At 31.1% G+C, this 18,942-nt stretch overlaps 4 protein-coding genes across 7 annotated transcripts; all 4 read right to left on the reverse strand.

Moving 5' to 3' along the window:
- Window positions 1–962: 962 nt before the first annotated feature.
- On the reverse strand, window positions 963–3,410 carry LOC105319979 (calmodulin). The gene is made up of 5 exons (XM_011417724.4): window positions 2,566–3,410; window positions 2,376–2,430; window positions 2,123–2,278; window positions 1,415–1,660; window positions 963–1,324 (listed from the first exon to the last, which is right to left on the reverse strand). Exons 2-5 carry the CDS (start codon window positions 2,419–2,421, stop codon window positions 1,290–1,292), a joined length of 483 nt encoding a protein of 160 aa, XP_011416026.3. The 5' UTR covers window positions 2,422–2,430; window positions 2,566–3,410; the 3' UTR covers window positions 963–1,289.
- A 137-nt stretch (window positions 3,411–3,547) lies between these two features.
- On the reverse strand, window positions 3,548–9,883 carry LOC105319978 (uncharacterized). Of its 3 annotated transcripts, none has more exons than XM_066087796.1 (11): window positions 9,660–9,878; window positions 9,350–9,404; window positions 9,099–9,254; window positions 8,389–8,456; window positions 8,145–8,199; window positions 7,901–8,056; window positions 5,460–5,527; window positions 5,249–5,303; window positions 4,984–5,139; window positions 4,525–4,770; window positions 3,548–3,813 (listed from the first exon to the last, which is right to left on the reverse strand). In XM_066087796.1, exons 2-11 carry the CDS (start codon window positions 9,393–9,395, stop codon window positions 3,782–3,784), a joined length of 1,038 nt encoding a protein of 345 aa, XP_065943868.1. In that variant the 5' UTR covers window positions 9,396–9,404; window positions 9,660–9,878; the 3' UTR covers window positions 3,548–3,781. The 3 variants fall into 3 exon arrangements, with proteins under 3 accessions (XP_065943868.1, XP_065943869.1, XP_065943867.1); XM_066087795.1 differs by lacking the exon at window positions 3,548–3,813 and adding an exon at window positions 3,853–4,208 and having other exon boundaries at window positions 9,660–9,880; XM_066087797.1 differs by lacking the exons at window positions 3,548–3,813; window positions 8,145–8,199; window positions 8,389–8,456 and adding an exon at window positions 3,844–4,208 and having other exon boundaries at window positions 9,660–9,883.
- Window positions 9,884–10,848: 965 nt separating this feature from the next.
- On the reverse strand, window positions 10,849–13,448 carry LOC136276260 (uncharacterized). Of its 2 annotated transcripts, none has more exons than XM_066087799.1 (5): window positions 13,249–13,448; window positions 13,060–13,154; window positions 12,413–12,556; window positions 11,823–12,068; window positions 10,849–11,386 (listed from the first exon to the last, which is right to left on the reverse strand). In XM_066087799.1, the coding sequence occupies exons 2-5, from the start codon at window positions 13,085–13,087 to the stop codon at window positions 11,352–11,354; spliced, it is 453 nt and encodes a 150-aa protein (XP_065943871.1). In that variant the 5' UTR covers window positions 13,088–13,154; window positions 13,249–13,448; the 3' UTR covers window positions 10,849–11,351. The 2 variants fall into 2 exon arrangements, with proteins under 2 accessions (XP_065943871.1, XP_065943870.1); XM_066087798.1 differs by having other exon boundaries at window positions 10,850–11,386; window positions 13,060–13,157; window positions 13,249–13,447.
- Window positions 13,449–14,322: 874 nt separating this feature from the next.
- LOC105319976 (uncharacterized) lies at window positions 14,323–18,039 on the reverse strand. Its single transcript, XM_034467823.2, has 5 exons — window positions 17,897–18,039; window positions 17,748–17,778; window positions 17,015–17,158; window positions 15,666–15,908; window positions 14,323–14,478 (listed from the first exon to the last, which is right to left on the reverse strand). The coding sequence occupies exons 1-5, from the start codon at window positions 17,897–17,899 to the stop codon at window positions 14,450–14,452; spliced, it is 450 nt and encodes a 149-aa protein (XP_034323714.2). The 5' UTR covers window positions 17,900–18,039; the 3' UTR covers window positions 14,323–14,449.
- Between the last annotated feature and the right edge of the window lie 903 nt (window positions 18,040–18,942).

An 18,942-nucleotide genomic window follows, 5' to 3' on the forward strand; every position in this document is an offset into this window, starting at 1 on the left:
AAAATATCAATTCATCATATTATACATAAAAGTATTACTTAGCATTAGCAGCCTATAGTATTTAACAAATAAGATACAAATGTAATTTAAAACCTCTAAAGTTAAATCTTAAAAAGTTATTAATTCCCATAATTTCCACCCTAATAAATGTACACTAATGACATTCTAGTACATTTGTACATATTGCAACAAGCGTTTAAATAAGCGTTTGACTTTCTTTAACAGCGATTGTTTGCACCATAAAGAGTGTGAAGTATTAAATTATTAGTCAATGGAAATTTTTAAGCAGCTTTTATTTTAATTTGGAGGTTTTAAAAAAATTTCGTGTAATTCAAGGTTTATTTTATTGATTGAACATTAGTTATCCTCTCCTGAAAAAGTGATGGACTGTATCAAAAGCCTAATAATAAATAAATAATAGTTTGTTTCGTTGGTCAATTAAAGTGCTCTACACACAATTTGCTAGCAAAACAACTACATTTTTTAGTTTTTTCTATTAACTGGTTGTAAAGTGTGTCAAGAGAGACAACACAGTTACAGTAATGTTAAAAAATCAAGCAAACTTCTGGTTTATCTTTCTTACGAACAAGATATTATTAATGGCAAAATCATTAATATATTTAATGACTGAAAAAAAAAGATGTTTTTCAAGGTTTTAGAATTTATTTTATATGATTCGATATTAACAAAAAATATCAAAACTTATCTAACAACACCCTCAATTATTTTTGGTAAAGATAAATGAATAGCAACATTTCAGAGAAAAGGATTTCCAAAGAAAGTTCTAAAAACGCGTTTTCAGAACATTTATGGAATTAATATAATACTATAAGATAAATATACCCGAACTGTACATAGCATTACAGTTATCTCACATATCAAATGTATACGCGTGAAACAACATATCCTTCTATTTTGTAAAACAGATAATCATTGTTAAATCAATGACAATAACACAAATATTGATATTTTACAAGTATATTGCAAATCATTATTGCAAACAACTGACAATTTTGATTAATCTGTTTCTCCATATGTATTTTAATTTTAAAAATCGTTAGCTTCTTTTGGCATTCATATCTACTCAGTTTCACAAAATGGAATTCATATCATACATTGAATGACCATTGACATCATAAACAATTGTCAAAATGAATTGAGAATTTTTTATCTAACAAATGAAATAGTACCAATTGAAGAAATTGTTAATTAAAGAAATACATCAGCTGCTCTTTGAAAGACATATAGTAACATGTTAATATTACGTAGATCCATGCAATGGTATGTTCCTATGATCCATGTGGATACATCATGTCCACATATTCTAAAAAAAAAACCAAATATCAATTACAATAATTATTACATTTATCAAAAAAATCGAAAGTTTCTATTAATTTCACCAAAAAAAGCTTACCATCGTAATCTATTTTTCCGTCCCCGTTTTTGTCTGCCTTTTTCATCATTTCATCAACTTCCTTATCTGTTAGTTTTTCACCCATCTTTGTCAGAACGTTTTGTAATTCTTCTCTAGATATAAAGCCATCCCCGTTCAAGTCAAAGACTTGGAAGGCTTTCTTTAAATCTGATTTGACTTCATCTGGCTTTTTGTAAGATTTCTTTAAGAATGCCATGAATTCATCAAACTCTATCATTCCATTTCCTTGAAATAAAAAAAAATATTGTAACAACACTTAAATTCCATTAAAAACTCATTCTAAATGGAACTTAAGAGTAAAAAGTTATTAAGATTTTTTTTCCCTGGGAGGGGGGGGGGGGGTGACGCTACAAAGCATTCAAGTACAATGTCAATATTAGTATATATTGCTTATATGTATAGGTACACCATCTACAGGTCTACTCAAAACATTTAAATCCACAAATTTAAAGCCTTATCTTAAATCTTAGTCAGGTCGAACAAAGTATTAAACATGTGTAGTAGGGAATAAAATCATTCCCCTCAAAGAGTATTTAATCTCTTTTCTTTATATAGTTCACCGGTATCTATGCACATGCCTTTTAATACACAAGTGTACGTGCACTTAATTGAGACAACAAATCTTATACAAATTCTGAGCGATATTGAATTATTGACCTTTTTTCAAAATGCACTATCTTTACCTACCGTTTTTGTCGATTTCATTTATCATGTCTAAAATTTCTTTTGCTGTCGGATTCAGACCAAGCAAACGCAATGCTGTTCCCAGTTCCTGGGCACTTATTTCCCCACTACTGTCCTTGTCAAATTCATCAAAGACACTCTTTGCTTCTGCAATCAAGGCTGCGCCCAAAAAGAAAGAAAGAATAACTTTAAAGATTTGTAAAATTCAGTTTACCATGCTAATTTTCAAAGAACATGTAAACAAAAGGGTCAAAACCTGTAGCTGATTGGTGGGAGGAAATATCTGACAGATCCAGCGACATTTTTGAGTCCTGAAAGTACAATCAGTATATCTACTGCAGAGTTTGCATGTTTAGTGAGTTCAGTGTTAAATTAAAGTTTATTTTTGAAAACTAATGCTTTAACGTTTGTTAAATTGAAAGTTATGAACATAACCAAATACTTACAGTTCTATTCTTAGAATCCTCATGAAATCTTCAAAGTTAACGCGTCCGGTCGAGTTGTTAAGTCTATATAAATTGCATAAAAAGCGTCGGTTCCTTCATCTTTTAACTTTTTTTTTATACACAACTGCTATCATTTACTAGTAGATAATGCCTACCAGCTCTATTATGAGCAATTGTTTTCCTTATCAATTTGTGTTATGGATTGAAAGAACGATAAATATTAGGACTGCTCTACTTTGGCGAATTTAAAAGCCGGGAAATATGTAGTCTACTTTAAATCGCCCATGTTTAAAGTTCCTTACTGTACATCGTTACTTAAAGTCAGTGTGATCGCATTGATCGAGAAGTCTAATTACACGTGTTTTCCGACATATGAATGTGAAAAATATGTCAAACGCATTTAATTAAATAATGAATCATTTTTACACAAGGATATATGCTTTGAAAAAGTTTTTTTCGATTAAAATCAATTTGTCAATATGATTAATTCAACTATAGTTATGAATTAGACCTGTGACAGTAATAAATAAATAAACTCAATGACACGATTTAACATCATTAAACATTGCGATATTTTTATATTGAAGCATATCCGAAAATTTGAAGCAAGTGTGACAAATCACTATGATAGGTAAAATATAGCGTTTTATTTTGACTTGCAATTTAATTTACGTTATTTTTCGGGAATTGCCATTGCCAATCATTATAGATCCAAGTATCGAAAAAACATCTTGCTGAACAAAGGTTTATCTTATTCGTCATTTAATAATTGAGCATCAATTTTAAGGATTTAAGCGACAAATCTCACATTTATTTGTTACGCAAAGCTGAGAAGCAATTTTAACGAATTTACGTAACCAACATATTCCTATGACAAGAACACATATCAATTTAAGGCGTCCAAAAATCTACAAACGAAACATCATTAACATCTTCACAAGCATTTACAGATAACACTACACAAATCATTTACTTCGTAATCTTATCATAATCATTTATTCATATTTTAATGCAATATAAACTTCTATAAATCATATACAACATAAAAGAACTTGATTAAAGGTCTAATTATATATTATTAGAGTTGATGATTATCAACAAGTAAGGCGGTTGGTGAGACTGTTCTTTGTCATTTAAATGTGACGTCATCAAAATGGTTATATATCAAACTTTGTATGCCCGAATCTCTTCTTGGAATGATACGTTTGAATTTTTTCTATCCTTTTGGATACATAGTATCTACATATTCTGAAAACCAAAAATGGGAGTTAGCGAAAACATTCTGGAAATACTCAACCAAAAGCAGTTATCAAGAAACAAGATTGCAACAAACCATATAGTTTAATATTTGTGTTTACGTTACAATGACTTTGATTTAAAAACATGAATGAATTTAACAGAATTTTATGAACATATCAGTTGAAGGTATCATAAGTGATACTTTAATCATAATAAATATTTATGTGAAAATGTCAGTTCAGGGTACAATATATGGTCATTAATTTAAATCAAAATAAATTTATTGGAATTACTAGTGTATGAAAAACCATCCGTTGATGTATTTTCTATGCACGCTGTTAGAAGTAGCGTAGATAATTACTTACAGTAACATTTTATACCAAAATGTAGAATTCCATGACATACTAAAAAAACCTTTTAGAATTTAACTCCAGTTACCGAACTATCTGACGATAGAATTGTAGCTTCCTCATTTCAGGTATAATAAAAGTTTCAGAATAGATAGATAGATAGATAGATAGATAGATAGATAGATAGATAGATAGATAGATAGATAGATAGATAGATAGATACTAATTAGATAGATAGATAGATAGATAGATAGATAGATAGATAGATAGATAGATAGATAGATAGATAGATAGATAGATAGATAGATAGATAAGATTAATTAAAACAATGAAAATATTGTTTTCTATAAGACTTTAAAATATCGCTTACCTTCGTAATCTATTTTTCCGTCCCCATTTTTATCTGCCTTTTCCATCATTTCATCAACTTCCTTCTCTGTCAGTTTTTCTCCCATTTTTGTCAAAACTGATTGTAGCTCGGCTCTGGATATGAAACCATCCTTGTTCAGATCAAACACTTGAAATGCTTTCTTTAATTCCATCTTCACCTCGTCCGGCTCTTTGTAAGACCGTTCCAGGAACGCCAGGAATTCATCAAAATCTATCATTCCATCTCCTGTATAGAGTATTTATGAATTTATCTATCTAAAATTAAATGCAATCATATTTTCCGTATTCTTTAAATTAAAAACTTTTTATAAACCTGTAACAACTCAACAATACAGCACAGCTAAATATTGAGGATTAAAAAAACCCGAACACTTGAATCCTTGATAACTTATAAAACAATTAAAAATAAATATAGGTAAGTTTAAAGTTGAAAACGCACCATTTTGGTCAATTTCGTTTATCATGTTTTGCACTTCTTTCATCGTTGGATTCAGACCAAGCATGCGCAATGCTGTACCCAGCTCTTGTGCACTTATTACCCCGTTTTTGTCCTTGTCGAATTCACGAAATACACTCTTAGCTTCAACGACCAAAGCTACAAAATACATGATTTGGAATCGAAGTGCAAATTAAAAAAAATTCATATAAACGTTATTACAATAAAGATGGTAACAGCGAAATTAAGAAAGAATAAGATAAGATACCTTTGGCATTTTTGGATGAACAAATGTTTGACAAATCCATTGTCATACTTGATTCCTGGAAGTACAATAGCAATATGTATGATAAAAGTAAGTTTTAGATGTGTTCATATTTACAGATGATATTTTATGAGTATTAACGTACTGATTTCTTGAAAATATAATTCATTTCTTATATTATAGCATACTTGAGAATCATTTCTATATCATTTACTTTATCTAGATTTCTGTGAGATCGTCTGAGGAAACCCAGGAATTCGTCAAACTTTATCAATCCATCTCCTTTAAAATGAATAAGAATTATCATTTTGAAAATGTTATCTAAAGATAAATTCGGTTCTTTTTGCCGGTAGTAAACCTTTTGAACAGTTGCAAATATTACCACAAAAGTCATTCGAAGTTTTGTTAGATGTGCATCATTGTTTGTATACTACTTTAATAATTTGACAAGGCTTTGCTTTTTTAAGCTGCAAACAAACTTAAATTTTGCAAGAAAAATTTGTTTGAGAGGTTTAATCATGAACAAAAACATGTCATTACATGTAGTTATAATTGTTATCGTTCGGTAAATGAATAATCTCTCAACAAAACTATATATAATAGCGTAATACTATAACGAATTTCATATAGCACATGAATTATTCCAACTATCCAGCAACATAAATGGCCATAACGCAAATGCATTATACATATGTATGTACACGTGCACTAGAATGATTATACTTTCTGACCTGCCAAATTAAAAAAAAAACTTCTGGGGTTTGAAAAACTACACGGTCAGGAAATATGAGGACTCCTAAACATAAATGTGCGTTATATGAATATCCCTGTCTACTTTTTAGGCATATGGAACGCAAAATGAGGGAATATAATTACTTTGGATGTATGGAATTGCATTGTACAGTATTGAAGAAACAGCTCAAGATAATTGACAACAAAATCTTTTTGGCAATAAAGTCACTATTGATCATATGATAATGAATGTGAAATTGATTTTATTGGTACATAGTGTATGTCGGCATTCATATCCATTGGTGGATCCAGAGGGGGATTACGGGGGTTAGAACCCACCCCTTTCTCTGGGACAAATGAAATTTTTTTTTAAACTTAAAATTCTAACTGGAAGGCAATTTTTTTCCACTGCAATTTAAATACTATAATTATCCAACATAAATGCTTTAGAAATCGCTTACTAGTATTTAACAGATGTTCGTTGTCGTACAACAGACGTAATTTATTCCTTAGAGACAACACCCTATCGATATTCTATTGAAGTAAAGTTATTAGTCAGGTTCCCGAGACTCCTCTGTTATTATTATTGGGGTCCCCAATACTAAAACAGAGGGTACTCGGGAACCTGACTATAAAGTAATCTTCTTCAGCACCTGGTGTTTATTTCTTTTAGTAAGCATGTGGAATTTTTTTTTAAAAATTACATAAAGCATGCAATATCGCTTAGGTATTTTCTTCTTCATTCCTAAAGAAAATCGATTGTACTTAATGAAACGCATGAAATGCATTTTATTTTTCAAATGCTTAACTGAAATTCTGTGGCAAAAATATCTTAAGAAGGGTTAACTTGAGACTTATTGATTAAGACTACAAATTATCAAAATCCTTGCCAAAACCAAAATTTATATACCCACGGAAAATGTTAAAAAAGTCTAGGGGGTTCTTTACGAATAAAAGGTTAAGTTGGTATTGGACATCTCCATCTTATGACGTACTTCCTATGGAAATAATCAATAAAATCAAGTATAATTTTATCAAAGTTTTCTTTTTCAAAATTGCTACCTAACAGCGTAGTGCACTGAGTTTGAGTGTTAACTACGAATGTTAGTAATGAGTTCGAATCCCGTTGGGGCTTTTATGATTTTAACCTTTCCAGAAAATTTTAAAATATATTTTTTGGTCAAATATTGTAAAATTTGATCTTTTTTTAAACCGGTGAAAGTATTTGTCTATAAACTACTTTTATCCACATTGGTATCGACCCATACCACCTTAACTAGTGCTGAATTTTACACGTTTTGATATTTATGGATTGGAACCCCCCCCCCCCTTTCCGATATTGCTGGATCCACCTCTGATATCTATATTTAAATGCACAAGAATCACTATTCTTTTAAGTTTGATCACAAAACTATAAGTATTTCAATGGAATAATCGGTAGTTTATATCATCGGATGTTAATGTAATGCTAAAGCACTAACGTATATGCAATAAACAAGATAAATAAAATTCATCGCACAGTTTTGTTGATTTCCCAAATAGCAAGACATGAGTAAGCTTTACTTTTAGCAAGCGCATTGTATTTCCGATTTATATTCTTACGCATAGGTAAAGAAAAGCGTAATTTGATTCATTATGTATGTAACTGTATGAATGTTCTACTTTCTGTGTTCAAGGCAAACGCATTTGAATAACGTTTTAGTAATCTACATGTAATTAAAGACTTACATGAGGACGTCGTTGCATAGTAAATGTTATAGTGCAAGGCACAATGTGTGCGCAATTAGTAAAATTTGCCGGAAGCCTTATATGGACACAGCTGTGTAAGACCGAAGCCGATTAAAAAATAGTATTTGCAATAAACGTTCCAGCATAGTATTCTTCCTTTTGAGTTAACCCTTTTAATTTCATTTCCAAACGCACCTTTTTTGTCAATTCCAATCATCATGGTTTGAACTTCCTCCCTCGTAGGACTCAGTCCAAGCAAACGCAGTGCTGTACCTAACTCCTGAACACTTATTTCTCCGTTTTTGTCTTGATCAATTTTATCAAAGGCACTTTTTGCTTCTATGATCAATGCTTCAAGAAACAAATATTGTACAAAAATTAGCATTAGTCTGACTCAATATATCCTAAGACGAAATGGTGAAGTAAGAGCAGAAAATACCATTGGTTGATTGGGTTGAAACATAATCTGACAGGGCCATCTTTGCTTTCGAATCCTAAAAGCACAATTGGTTTGTGTATGTTTTAGATTTATCATAACAAGCTGATTACACTTATTCAGGACGGTTAAATATCGACGACTTTACAAATTTATCGTTAATACGGTTTGAAGACTTTTTTGGCATTATAATAGTAAAAAACATTACTTTTTAATTTCAATTTGTATTTTTTAAATAAAATGTTACTTCGCCTTTCTTCTTATAAGACCCTTTGAGAAATGCCAGAAATTCGTCATACTCTATCGTTCCATTTCCTTAAATAAATACATAAAAAAAATACTGTAGTATAAAAATCATATAACATGTGTGTATTGATAGTATTTAAAATTTCCACGTTGATTGTTATAATTGTTTATTCGTAATCTGCACTACGTATAATTGGCGATTTTTCCCGAATTTAGCACAATGCCAATTTCATTACCATTTAGTATTAATGCTAAAGGAATGTTGGTCATATTAACTATTTGGTAAAAAAGTACTAGCCTTTGCATTTGTAAAAGAAATAAAGAATCTGAAAAAAAAAATTCGTGTTTAAAGATGCGTTTTATTGCCCAAAATGACGAAAAAATGTTATCAGAGTTCTTATTTTGAGTCGTAAGAGCCGTTTTACGTTTTACTACCAGCTAGTTCAAGCTACCTGCGAGAGCAAAAATATTTGTGTGTTTTTATTTATGAATAATATTCATTGCTAAAAAACATCGGAAGTCAAACGAGTACCCTGGCAATTGGATCATTTGCATGTTTTTCATTCATATGTTCATAAACTGATAATAAATCCATTTATTGACATATATATATATATATCCTAAAGTATTGAAAGGGAAATGCGTACCTCAAAGTGTTACAAAATGACATGAAGATAATATTGACGAATTTATTCTACTTTTAAAACGCACCATTTTTGTCAATTTTCTTTATCACGTTTTGCAATTCCTTCATCGTTGGATTCAGACCAAGCATGCGCACTGCTGTACCCAACTCCTGGGCACTTATTTTTCCACTTTTATCTTTGTCAAATTCATCAAAAACATTCCTTGCTTCCAAATCCAAAGCTGCAAAAAAAAATGGATTATTTGGTATGTATCAAATAAAATAACAAAGCATCTTGTCTTTGGAATGGTAAAAGAAAACGTGAAAGAAGAAATACCGTTGGCTGATTGTGGTGAAAAAATGGCTGACAGATCCATCGCCATTCTTGAATCCTGAAAGTGCAAGCAAGTAAATGTATCTTACATATCAACCGTAGCGTGGTGTTTACATATGTAGTAATTCTTATCTGCGTTGATTTAGTTTTGTCAAAAACGAAAGTTCATTTTTCAATTCGCCCCAAACATCATATAAACCCTAAGAGTTAAAATTTTCAGTTTAATTAACTCTTAATCAAAGATACATCATACATAAAATCCTTTAGTTTTACACATGCATGGAACTCGTAAATGTCGTAGTTTCATACTTACCAGTACTACTGTGCACTCCGTATCAATTCCATGTCAATTTACATGAATCCCTTTAAGAACGGATAATTTCTGTCAATTTTTCCATGGTTCTATAAAACCAGGAACAAAATTATGCTTTTCAAATCATTTAAAATCCTTTAAATTGCTTTGATATGCAATGTGTATTGTGCCCAAGGACGCTTAATCTCTCTCTATGTGTAACGTACATGTATTCAATAGCAAAGATAAAGTAAAATTTAAAAAACTCTGCTTCAATATTGATCGTGTGAACAAGTGTTTTGTTCATATTAAAGGTTTTTGAAAGGTTTGCAAGCAATATGTATTCTATCCAAGCTCTTAAATGTTAGGCTTTACATTTTAAAACGTATTGATTTATAACAGTATCCAATTCAATATCTCCTAACAATAAGAACCGCTTATGTGCCAATATTCGACCGTTAGTGTCGGTGAATGCCGTGTGTACATCAATGAGCCAATCGACTTGAACAGACAGCGATCATTTGGAAGCCAGTAAAAGGTTTGGAATGAAAAAAATCAGTTCATGAGTTGGGTTTTTTTTGCTTCTTTGTTTTGGTTGTACCAACCATCTGAACTTTGAAAAATTCTTCATTTGCTGATGCATTTGACAAAATATATCAAAATATATCTTAATATATATGATTTTATATGGCGTGTTATTTGATTTCATATGTATTAACTTAACCTCTCATTGTATTGAGTTAAAAGAAATGTGTGTTTCTGGCTCTATTTATTCAAAACTAACCGTTACATATAAATGCATCTAAGATTTCGGTATAGTGCTACAAACACTAAAACTCAAAAAGAAATTCTTTGTCTATAATGGAAAGTTATCTAGAAAAAATAAGGTGGAAAATATATGTATATGTATAAAAAAAAACTATTTTAATTTGAATATAAGTAATTCGTTGACCTGTATGAAATAGTTGGCTATATCATCTTTTTAATCACTTTGAATTATCTATGCTACGTAATATATAAATTATAATAATATGTATGATATATAATGTAATATGGTATGATTTAATAAGTAATATGTAATTTATATACAGATGCATTATACAAAATGGCCTCGGTGATGGTGGCGGGTTTTTTTTTCTTCGTATGGTTAAAGTCATATTGATTCAAGATTATTTAAAAAACAAAACAGACAATGATTGATATTTATATCCTTTTAATTCACAAGCATGTTTAGAAATGTATGTATAACAATTCAAAAACATTTCAAAAGCAATTTAAAAATTTAAAACAAAAATTCTAACAGTTCTTGGAGATGAGTTCTTAATTCATGATAGTGTGGGTGAAGTTTATTAAAAGGTAACAATTGTTATACTAGTCCATATATACATGTACATACAAATATATTACAACGAGTGACATGCATGAAGTAAATTGGAAGTGTAAAAAAAGATTTTAAGGAATCTGTTACACATTACTGCTATGCATTTAAAATTAAATTAATGTTTACTTTCATAATTATGACTTGATCCAATTGAAAAACCATTTTGTCCCATCAATGCTTAAAACACCCAATGAATGGCCAGATGCAAACAAATTCACTAAATGATCAATCATTTAAAATATATGTAATGTTTTAAAAAATAGACCATATGATTAATCATTTTATAATCAACGAAGTTAAAATTAATTGCAATTTGCAGAATTGCTATCCATCTATTCGGTCGATTGACACATCATGTTGACATATTCTGAAAGAAAAACAGTGAAATTATGGCACTTATAAAGTCATTTCAGTTCTGTCTGAAAACAATGGACTATAAATTCAGTTGTGTTAACATTCTAAATATTGGTTAAAGATTTTACTTATGAAAAAGTCAATCCACCTAAAAATAAATTATTAAATTTTCATTTTACCATTTTTCATTCTTTTTCACTGTACAACCAACTCTGAATATATGCTCGTATATTTAAAATCACATTTAACTCTAATGTTATTTTTATCCAGATTTTTAAAAATATTGTTGTCCGCTGCCCAAACCTATTTTATTGTTAACACCATATTTGATACGCTGACATTTTTTTATTGATTTAAATAAATGATCATTGCATTTTTTTTTTAAATGGAATTCATGATCTTTTTATTGGATAAGGGTAGAAAGTCAAGCAGACATAAATATTTTTTACCTTCATAATCAATTCTCCCGTCTCCGTTGCTGTCGGCTACTCGGACCATTTCATCAAATTCTTTCTCAGAGAGTTTCTCACCCATTTTTGTCAGCACTGCCTTAAGTTCCTCTCGAGAAATGAAACCGTCTTTATTTGCATCAAATACCTTGAATGCCTCTGTGAGATTGCACCTTATTTCATCGGGATCTTTATAAGTGTGTTTTACATATCGTAGAAATTCGTCAAAATCTAATTTTCGGTTTCCTGCAAAAATAATTAAATTAAATAATGAAAATAACAAAATTTTGTCTATAACTTTTGTACCCTAGATTTATATAGTGCAATATTCTTCATAGGAGACAAACATCATGATTCATGCATATTTAGAGATTACACCTTTCATTTCATTACATTCATTATCACAATCACTGGAATAAACCTAATAGAAAAATTATACTAATTTTTATATTCCATACTCTGTCAAATGCTTATCAGATCATACCTACCTCCATTAAATAATTAAATATTGGCTTTACTTAGGTTTTTAAACTTATTATATTTCCGGCTGATATGAAAGTTTTTAATACAAAGAAATATAGTTCCATTACCATCACTGTCAACTTCGCCGATCATCGATTGAATTTCTTTGAGGGAGGGGTTTAAGCCTACTCTCCTGAGGGCTGTCGCCAGCTCTGACTCATCAATAAAACCGTTCCCGTCTCTGTCCAGATCACGAAACACTTCCTCAGCTTCTAATAAAGCATAGAAAAGAAACCATTCAACGGATCTACAAATGAATATTATTTTCAGTGTAATCTTTTTTTTTTATTTTTTTATAAAAAGACGATTGTTCAACGCTGTTTTGTGAAAAATAGGATCATCAATTCTTTAAAAGAATACACATACAGTGAGAAAGGTATTCTCAAGAGAACATTTGTAAGTTACAACTTTTAGAACCCACAAAACCTTTTTTTTAAACGAAAAATGAAAATGGTCGAAATATTTTTCCAGTGAATTATAGATAGAAAACTATTCTGCCCAAATGCCCTTATGTTTTTCTCTAACGGGGACCAAATTTGCAATTTCATTTTAAGTCTTCAGTGTGTACATGTATATGCCATGCTGAAAATTAGCATCGTTATTATTTGACATCAGGGACGACCCAATGGAGTAGTAATATTGCGACAAATATACTAAAAGTCTTATAGCTATAGGTCGAGAGGAAAATCAAATCCATCGGAAAAAAATCCCTTACCTTGTTGTTTTTCAATGTTCAAACTCATTATATTCCTAAGGACACCGCATATACCGACTTTTAACTTTGAAAATCTCTTCCAGCGAATTCAGAGCCTGCTGAAATATTTATTTCAATGTAAAGGATGTATCCAAAACAAATGTTGTTGAGCCAAAAATAGACATATCCTCAATCATTACGAGTACTTACCACTGTATTGTTTGCACAATGTATTGAACCTGTCTGTTTTTTATCATGCTGGTCTTATATTATCGGATGGCTTCATGTTCCGCAAACAAACGAATTTTATTGTGGTGACGTCACTAACAACAGGCCCATGTTGGCAAACTAATCCCTTGAGTTTGGGATTTAAATTTTCGCTCGACCTTTTTTTTTTACCTGGGTGTCTTTTCATTAGTGAATTGTATATATAAACTTTTAAATTGACTTAATATCGGAAACGTAATAAAAAAGCATAGATGTTCTTGCAAATACACTGTAAGACATTGAATAAAATTCAGTGAACCGGCTTTTTAAACAAATTTATTGCTATCACAATTCATATTAATTATGTTAATCATGGACAGAGTACAGTGTCAAGCAATAGAAACACGGGCATTTACATTGGATTAGGTATTTAATTCCGATTTAGAAAATATTAGGTATTTTTAGTTCGATGCAGTTATATTCCTGCCATATATGTATTTACACGATTATGTAAAAATCGAACCCATTTTGCAATGAACTTTTCTTTCACCTTAAGGAGATACTATTTCCTCTAGCATATCAATTTTTAAATTTAAATGCGGTGCATCGCCTGTCACTTGATAAAAGCAGTTACATACTATACTGTCTTTCATTTGGCATCTAATGAAATTCCAGGATACTAGGTCTTCAGTTAAAAATACAATGAACAGGGTGGTGATAATTATAGATATATATATTCGTACTTAACAAAAATACATGTATTTGCGATGTTGTAAAATTTAAACTCTAATTTAAGTCGTTTGAATTTGAAGTTAAAATAATTTGACAAAGGTATATTGTAGAAACAAAAGTAGTACAATTATTTTTTATAGCTGTTTAATTTGTGCTAATGAATATCAAGAATTTTTTATTATTTTCTTACAATGTAAGATATTTAAACGGACTAGGAAGCTTTCACTAAAGTTACATGTAATTGTTTAAAAATTCAAAAAGGTCCTAGTATATCAATTGTACTTGTGCTCAAGAGTATATGGTGTAAATGAAAATGAAATGAAAACTAACAGAAGCTGCTGCAAATAAAAACAAAACAATACAAATTTTTTTTTATTGTTATAGCATGAACAAGGTACATGCATCTGATCGGTTCGAACAATTTATGGTGTACTATGCAACGTAAGATTTCGTTTATTCATTTGTAAAGTATTCACCTCTCGGACATCATTCTGCAGAACTCTGGAATTATAAAAAAAAAGAACTCATTTAAAATTAGTCCTAATAACGATAGCTGACTTACTATAGCTTAGACAAGTTCATGTTGGTCTTTTTTTAACAGTTACACAATGAAAATTTACTAGCATTCCTATTTCATCCAGGCACGTAGCATCGATTTTGGAAGTGTGTGTGTGGGGTGGGGGGGGGGACGACTCGTCCGAAAATTCTTGACGAAAATAAAAAAGAGGAAAATTTACAAAATTATAAAATATGAAGGGAAGGGGGTATATCGTTACTTCAGTTTCAATGTTGAATTCCTCATTTTCATTTCAATTTATTACATACTCCAAAATAAGTAGAGGGCCATGTGCATGTAAATTATGGAAAAAATGTATATAAATTTAAGAAAAAAAATGCCTGATGCAAAAGTGGGGTGGAGGGGAGGGGGGGGGGGGTCCTTGTGATGTGTCAAGGAAATGTAGAAATTATATTTAATTTCTAATGTTATACCTGCACATAGCCTTCACAAGCGATTGTGACTCGTGGTATTTTCGTGTCAAAAGTTTTGCTTGAAATTTGACATGTAAAAGGTAATAACATTAATTTGCCGTAAAGTATATTATGCTCTTTAACCCACGGTCGTAGTGCACCTCTTCTGGAGTTGAGGCAAAATGTACATGTTTTGCAGTATAAAACTATGATTATCGTTTCGAACAAGAAACTGGAGAGTAGTTCTAGAAAAAAGCAATATAATAACCTTGAGAAAAAAAACATTTTTGCAATGCTAACTAATTTATATCCGTATGAAACATTGCACTTTTCAAGTTTACTTAATCATGTTATGAATTATCCGTACATTAAAAACGTTTTAAAATATTTTGAGGGAATACATAGTGAAAAAGTGAGATTCACATCAAAAGTGAGCTCGTCTAACTTTATGGCTCAGGGGCCAAGTTTTTAACTCTGACATAAAAAAAAAAGAATTTTTTTTTTAATTGTTCATTTTCCTCTAATGCGCTACGGCCGTGAAACCAATTACATGTATAGATACATGTATAAATAGCAACACGAATTTCGCGTGAAGATCAGGACGTGATTTTAATGCCCACTTCACGTGAACTTCGTGTGTGCATATTATGAAGATGTTTTACTATGCTAAATTTGAATCTGATACAAGTTCTTGAAATAAAGCATGTAGCATCTAGTACCTTCATAGTCGATTTTTCCATCCCCGTCTGTGTCTATTGCCTTCATTAGTTCGTCTGCTTCCTCGGGTCGTATCTTCTGCCCCGTTTCAGTTAAAATGTTCCTTAACTCGGTCACTGTAATGCATCCATTATTGTCTTTATCAAACAGTTTGAACGCTTCACGAATTTCATCTTCTGTATTCGTCTTTTCCAATTTCTTGGCCATCATTAAAACGAATTCTTCAAAGTCGATGGAACCATTCCCTATATATGTTGCATAAATAAAGTGAAAATTTTTTCATTTTTGTGATGCATATATCTATATACATGAACTTTTTTAGCTGGATGTATCATTTAAAATTCAAAACCAAGATGCAGAAAACAACGGCTAATCATAAGAATTTAAAATTAAATATTTACATCTACCGAGTACGATTCCCATTATTTTTTAAGGAAATTTATTGTTAATAAATATCTCTATAGAAACGTACAGGACTGAAATCTACACGCCCCGTTTATCGACTGGTCGAAACCTACAGCGACTGAAACTGACAGGATTAAAATCTACAGCAACCAAAGAAGAAAAATCACGGACTGCACGAAATACATGTATTTTGATAATTTCAGACTCAATTCCCATAGGAGACGATTGGGCTGTTTCTTTTAGCTATAACTTACTGATGCACGTATAAATTAACAGTAATTTAGTTACTAGTTATTCAACTTACTTTTTACAATCAATTACTAATTTGTTAAAAAAATGTAAATATACCCAATAAAATGCTGAATTTAATTATCACGTGTGTTGTGGTTTTTTTCTGCAATGTCGCCACCTTCATGCTCCGCATGGATCACCAAAGAAAGCATTTTATTGTTTGAATATTTACATATTTCAATGTCTTTGTCTGTGATAACACTATAAATCGATATTGTAACTCATACTCCATATGCATCAATTACTTTTTTATTTGTAGGTTCCGCACCATTGCTGAAAATTATTGAAACAAAAAATGTTTTCTTTGCTGCAAATAATTAAATACTACACAGGCACGTAGCATCGTTTTTGAAAGTGTGTGTGTGTGGGGGGGAGGGGGGGGGGGGGCAGAATAATCCAAAAAAAGGGAAAAGGTTACTTTCCAAAATCTTGACAATCCTAATCCGTGAGGGGGAGGCAGGTATACTTTTCATTTCAATATCACTGTTTATTTCCTTAATTTCAATTCAATTTTACATGGTCACAGAATAAATTAAAGAAAAATCTTTGCTGCGCAAAAAGGTGGGGTGGGGGCAACCCCCCCCCCCCCTCCGATGCTACGTGCCTGCTACATAAATGAATTCTTCCGATAAAAAAGACGGACGTCATCTCTTACCGTCTTCGTCTACACCCTTGAGCATGATTTCTAGTTCAGCATCGGAGGGGTTCTGTCCCAATGACCTCATCACCATCGCCAGCTCATTGGTGGATATCGTCCCGTCCCCATCCTTGTCGAACAGGTTAAAAGTCTCTTTAAAATCTACGGGGAAAATAGTAGATCAAATAAAAAAATAAGGTAGCTTTTACATTTTGACATCTTCCTCTCCCTGTTTGTCTGTTCGTTCATCTCTCTCTCTCTCTCTCTCTCTCTCTCTCTCTCTCTCTCTCTCTCTCTCTCTCTCTCTCTCTCTCTCTGTATTCGTGTATACATATAATTTAAGAGACTTTACTAAGTCTTTTAAGTCTTGCATGAAGCATGAATGAAGTAAACTGAAATAAACCTTTCCCTTTAAAAGGCTGAAAAGAAGGACAACTTCAAACAATACAAAGCCATACAAAGTTGCATCATTAGTTCATAGTATCATTCGATCGTATGTGAACCTGATGGCATGCAAAGGTCACCATTAGGTCAAAATCTATTTTACCTTGAGTCATTGAAGATCATTTCAACAAATGTTATAAGGTTTCTGTCCGCAAAAGTGGTGCATGTAAATTTATACTCTCATCCCTATATAATTATATATTTTTATTATCGGGGTTTTTTTGTCTATCATTTTACTATTGCAATAAACAACATATACCTACAACAAGTTCATTTCAGAAGAAAGTCTTAATTTAAAAATTCTTACCTTTCTTAATTTCTGCCGATAATTGATCTACCTAGAAATACAAACGATGTAGAAACGAAGTGAATATCAATGATTCTGAGAAAACACTGCATATAGATAAACGCATTTTAAACAACATGCAATCAAATTAGTTCTCAACAGATGCTTACCATATTAAACGCATTTATACTGGCCTTCTTCCACCAAAACAAGATTTCGCAAGCTCATAAGAATATAGAAACTTAACAAAGGTTCCTTTTATCTGTGCTATTTAAACAGTCTTCTAAAGGAGAATACATATCTTGAATGACACAAAATTCTATTTCTATTTAAATCTTAGCTTAAGTCCTTCGTTTCACCTGAAATGATACTTGTTGATTTCGAAATCCTCTCGCAGAGCGTCTATACACGTGTAAAAATATTTACAAATACGGGAGATCCACAACTAGTGGCTAGCTGTAATTGTTACATTTTCTGAGATTCTCAACTTTTTTAAAGTTGATTTTTAATTTGTAGGATCTATAAGTTAAATTCATGATATATTGTTTGATTAATTCATGAGAGTTTCTTTTAGGGAGGACACTGGTTCCTCTTTTTTTTTTTTGGGGGGGGGGGTGTCATAGCTGCTAAGTATACAGAATTTTAAAGCTCTATAATTGATCTTACAAAAGCGTGTAATATTATAGAAATCAATATAATTCTTATATGAATTAATCTAATTTACAAAGATTTTCAAGTTTCAAATCTTTAACTGCACTATACCAGCCAATTAATTGTAAACATCCTTTATCATTTGAAGTTTGATACTAGTATCAAAATATACCACCACGAAACAATTTTCAAAGGGAATCAATAATAAATATACATTGGCGTATGTAACTAAGTGAACTTTGCATGCATGCTGGCGCGCGTAATTTGCACGTGCAATGAAAGGCTTGGTGAGAAATGATATATCAGGGCTCTCAAAATAGTTACATTTTTACTTTAAAGCTGTTGAGTAATAAAAGAATGATATCTCTTTGTTGAATAACCTCGTCTGTTCGCATTTCAAAATCGGTTAAAACTCATATTTACCAAAAAAAATAAACCAAAAACATCGGTTATTAATGTTTGTGTTGTGTTAAAATTTACGAACTTGGTAATTGCAAATACACCATAATCAAAGTTATATTATACATCAAAATAAGAGGACATTTGCCTAGTAAATCCAATATCT

The sequence above is a fragment of the Magallana gigas genome, chromosome 6, assembly GCF_963853765.1.
Source record: "Magallana gigas chromosome 6, xbMagGiga1.1, whole genome shotgun sequence".
Lineage (NCBI taxonomy): Eukaryota > Metazoa > Mollusca > Bivalvia > Ostreida > Ostreidae > Magallana > Magallana gigas.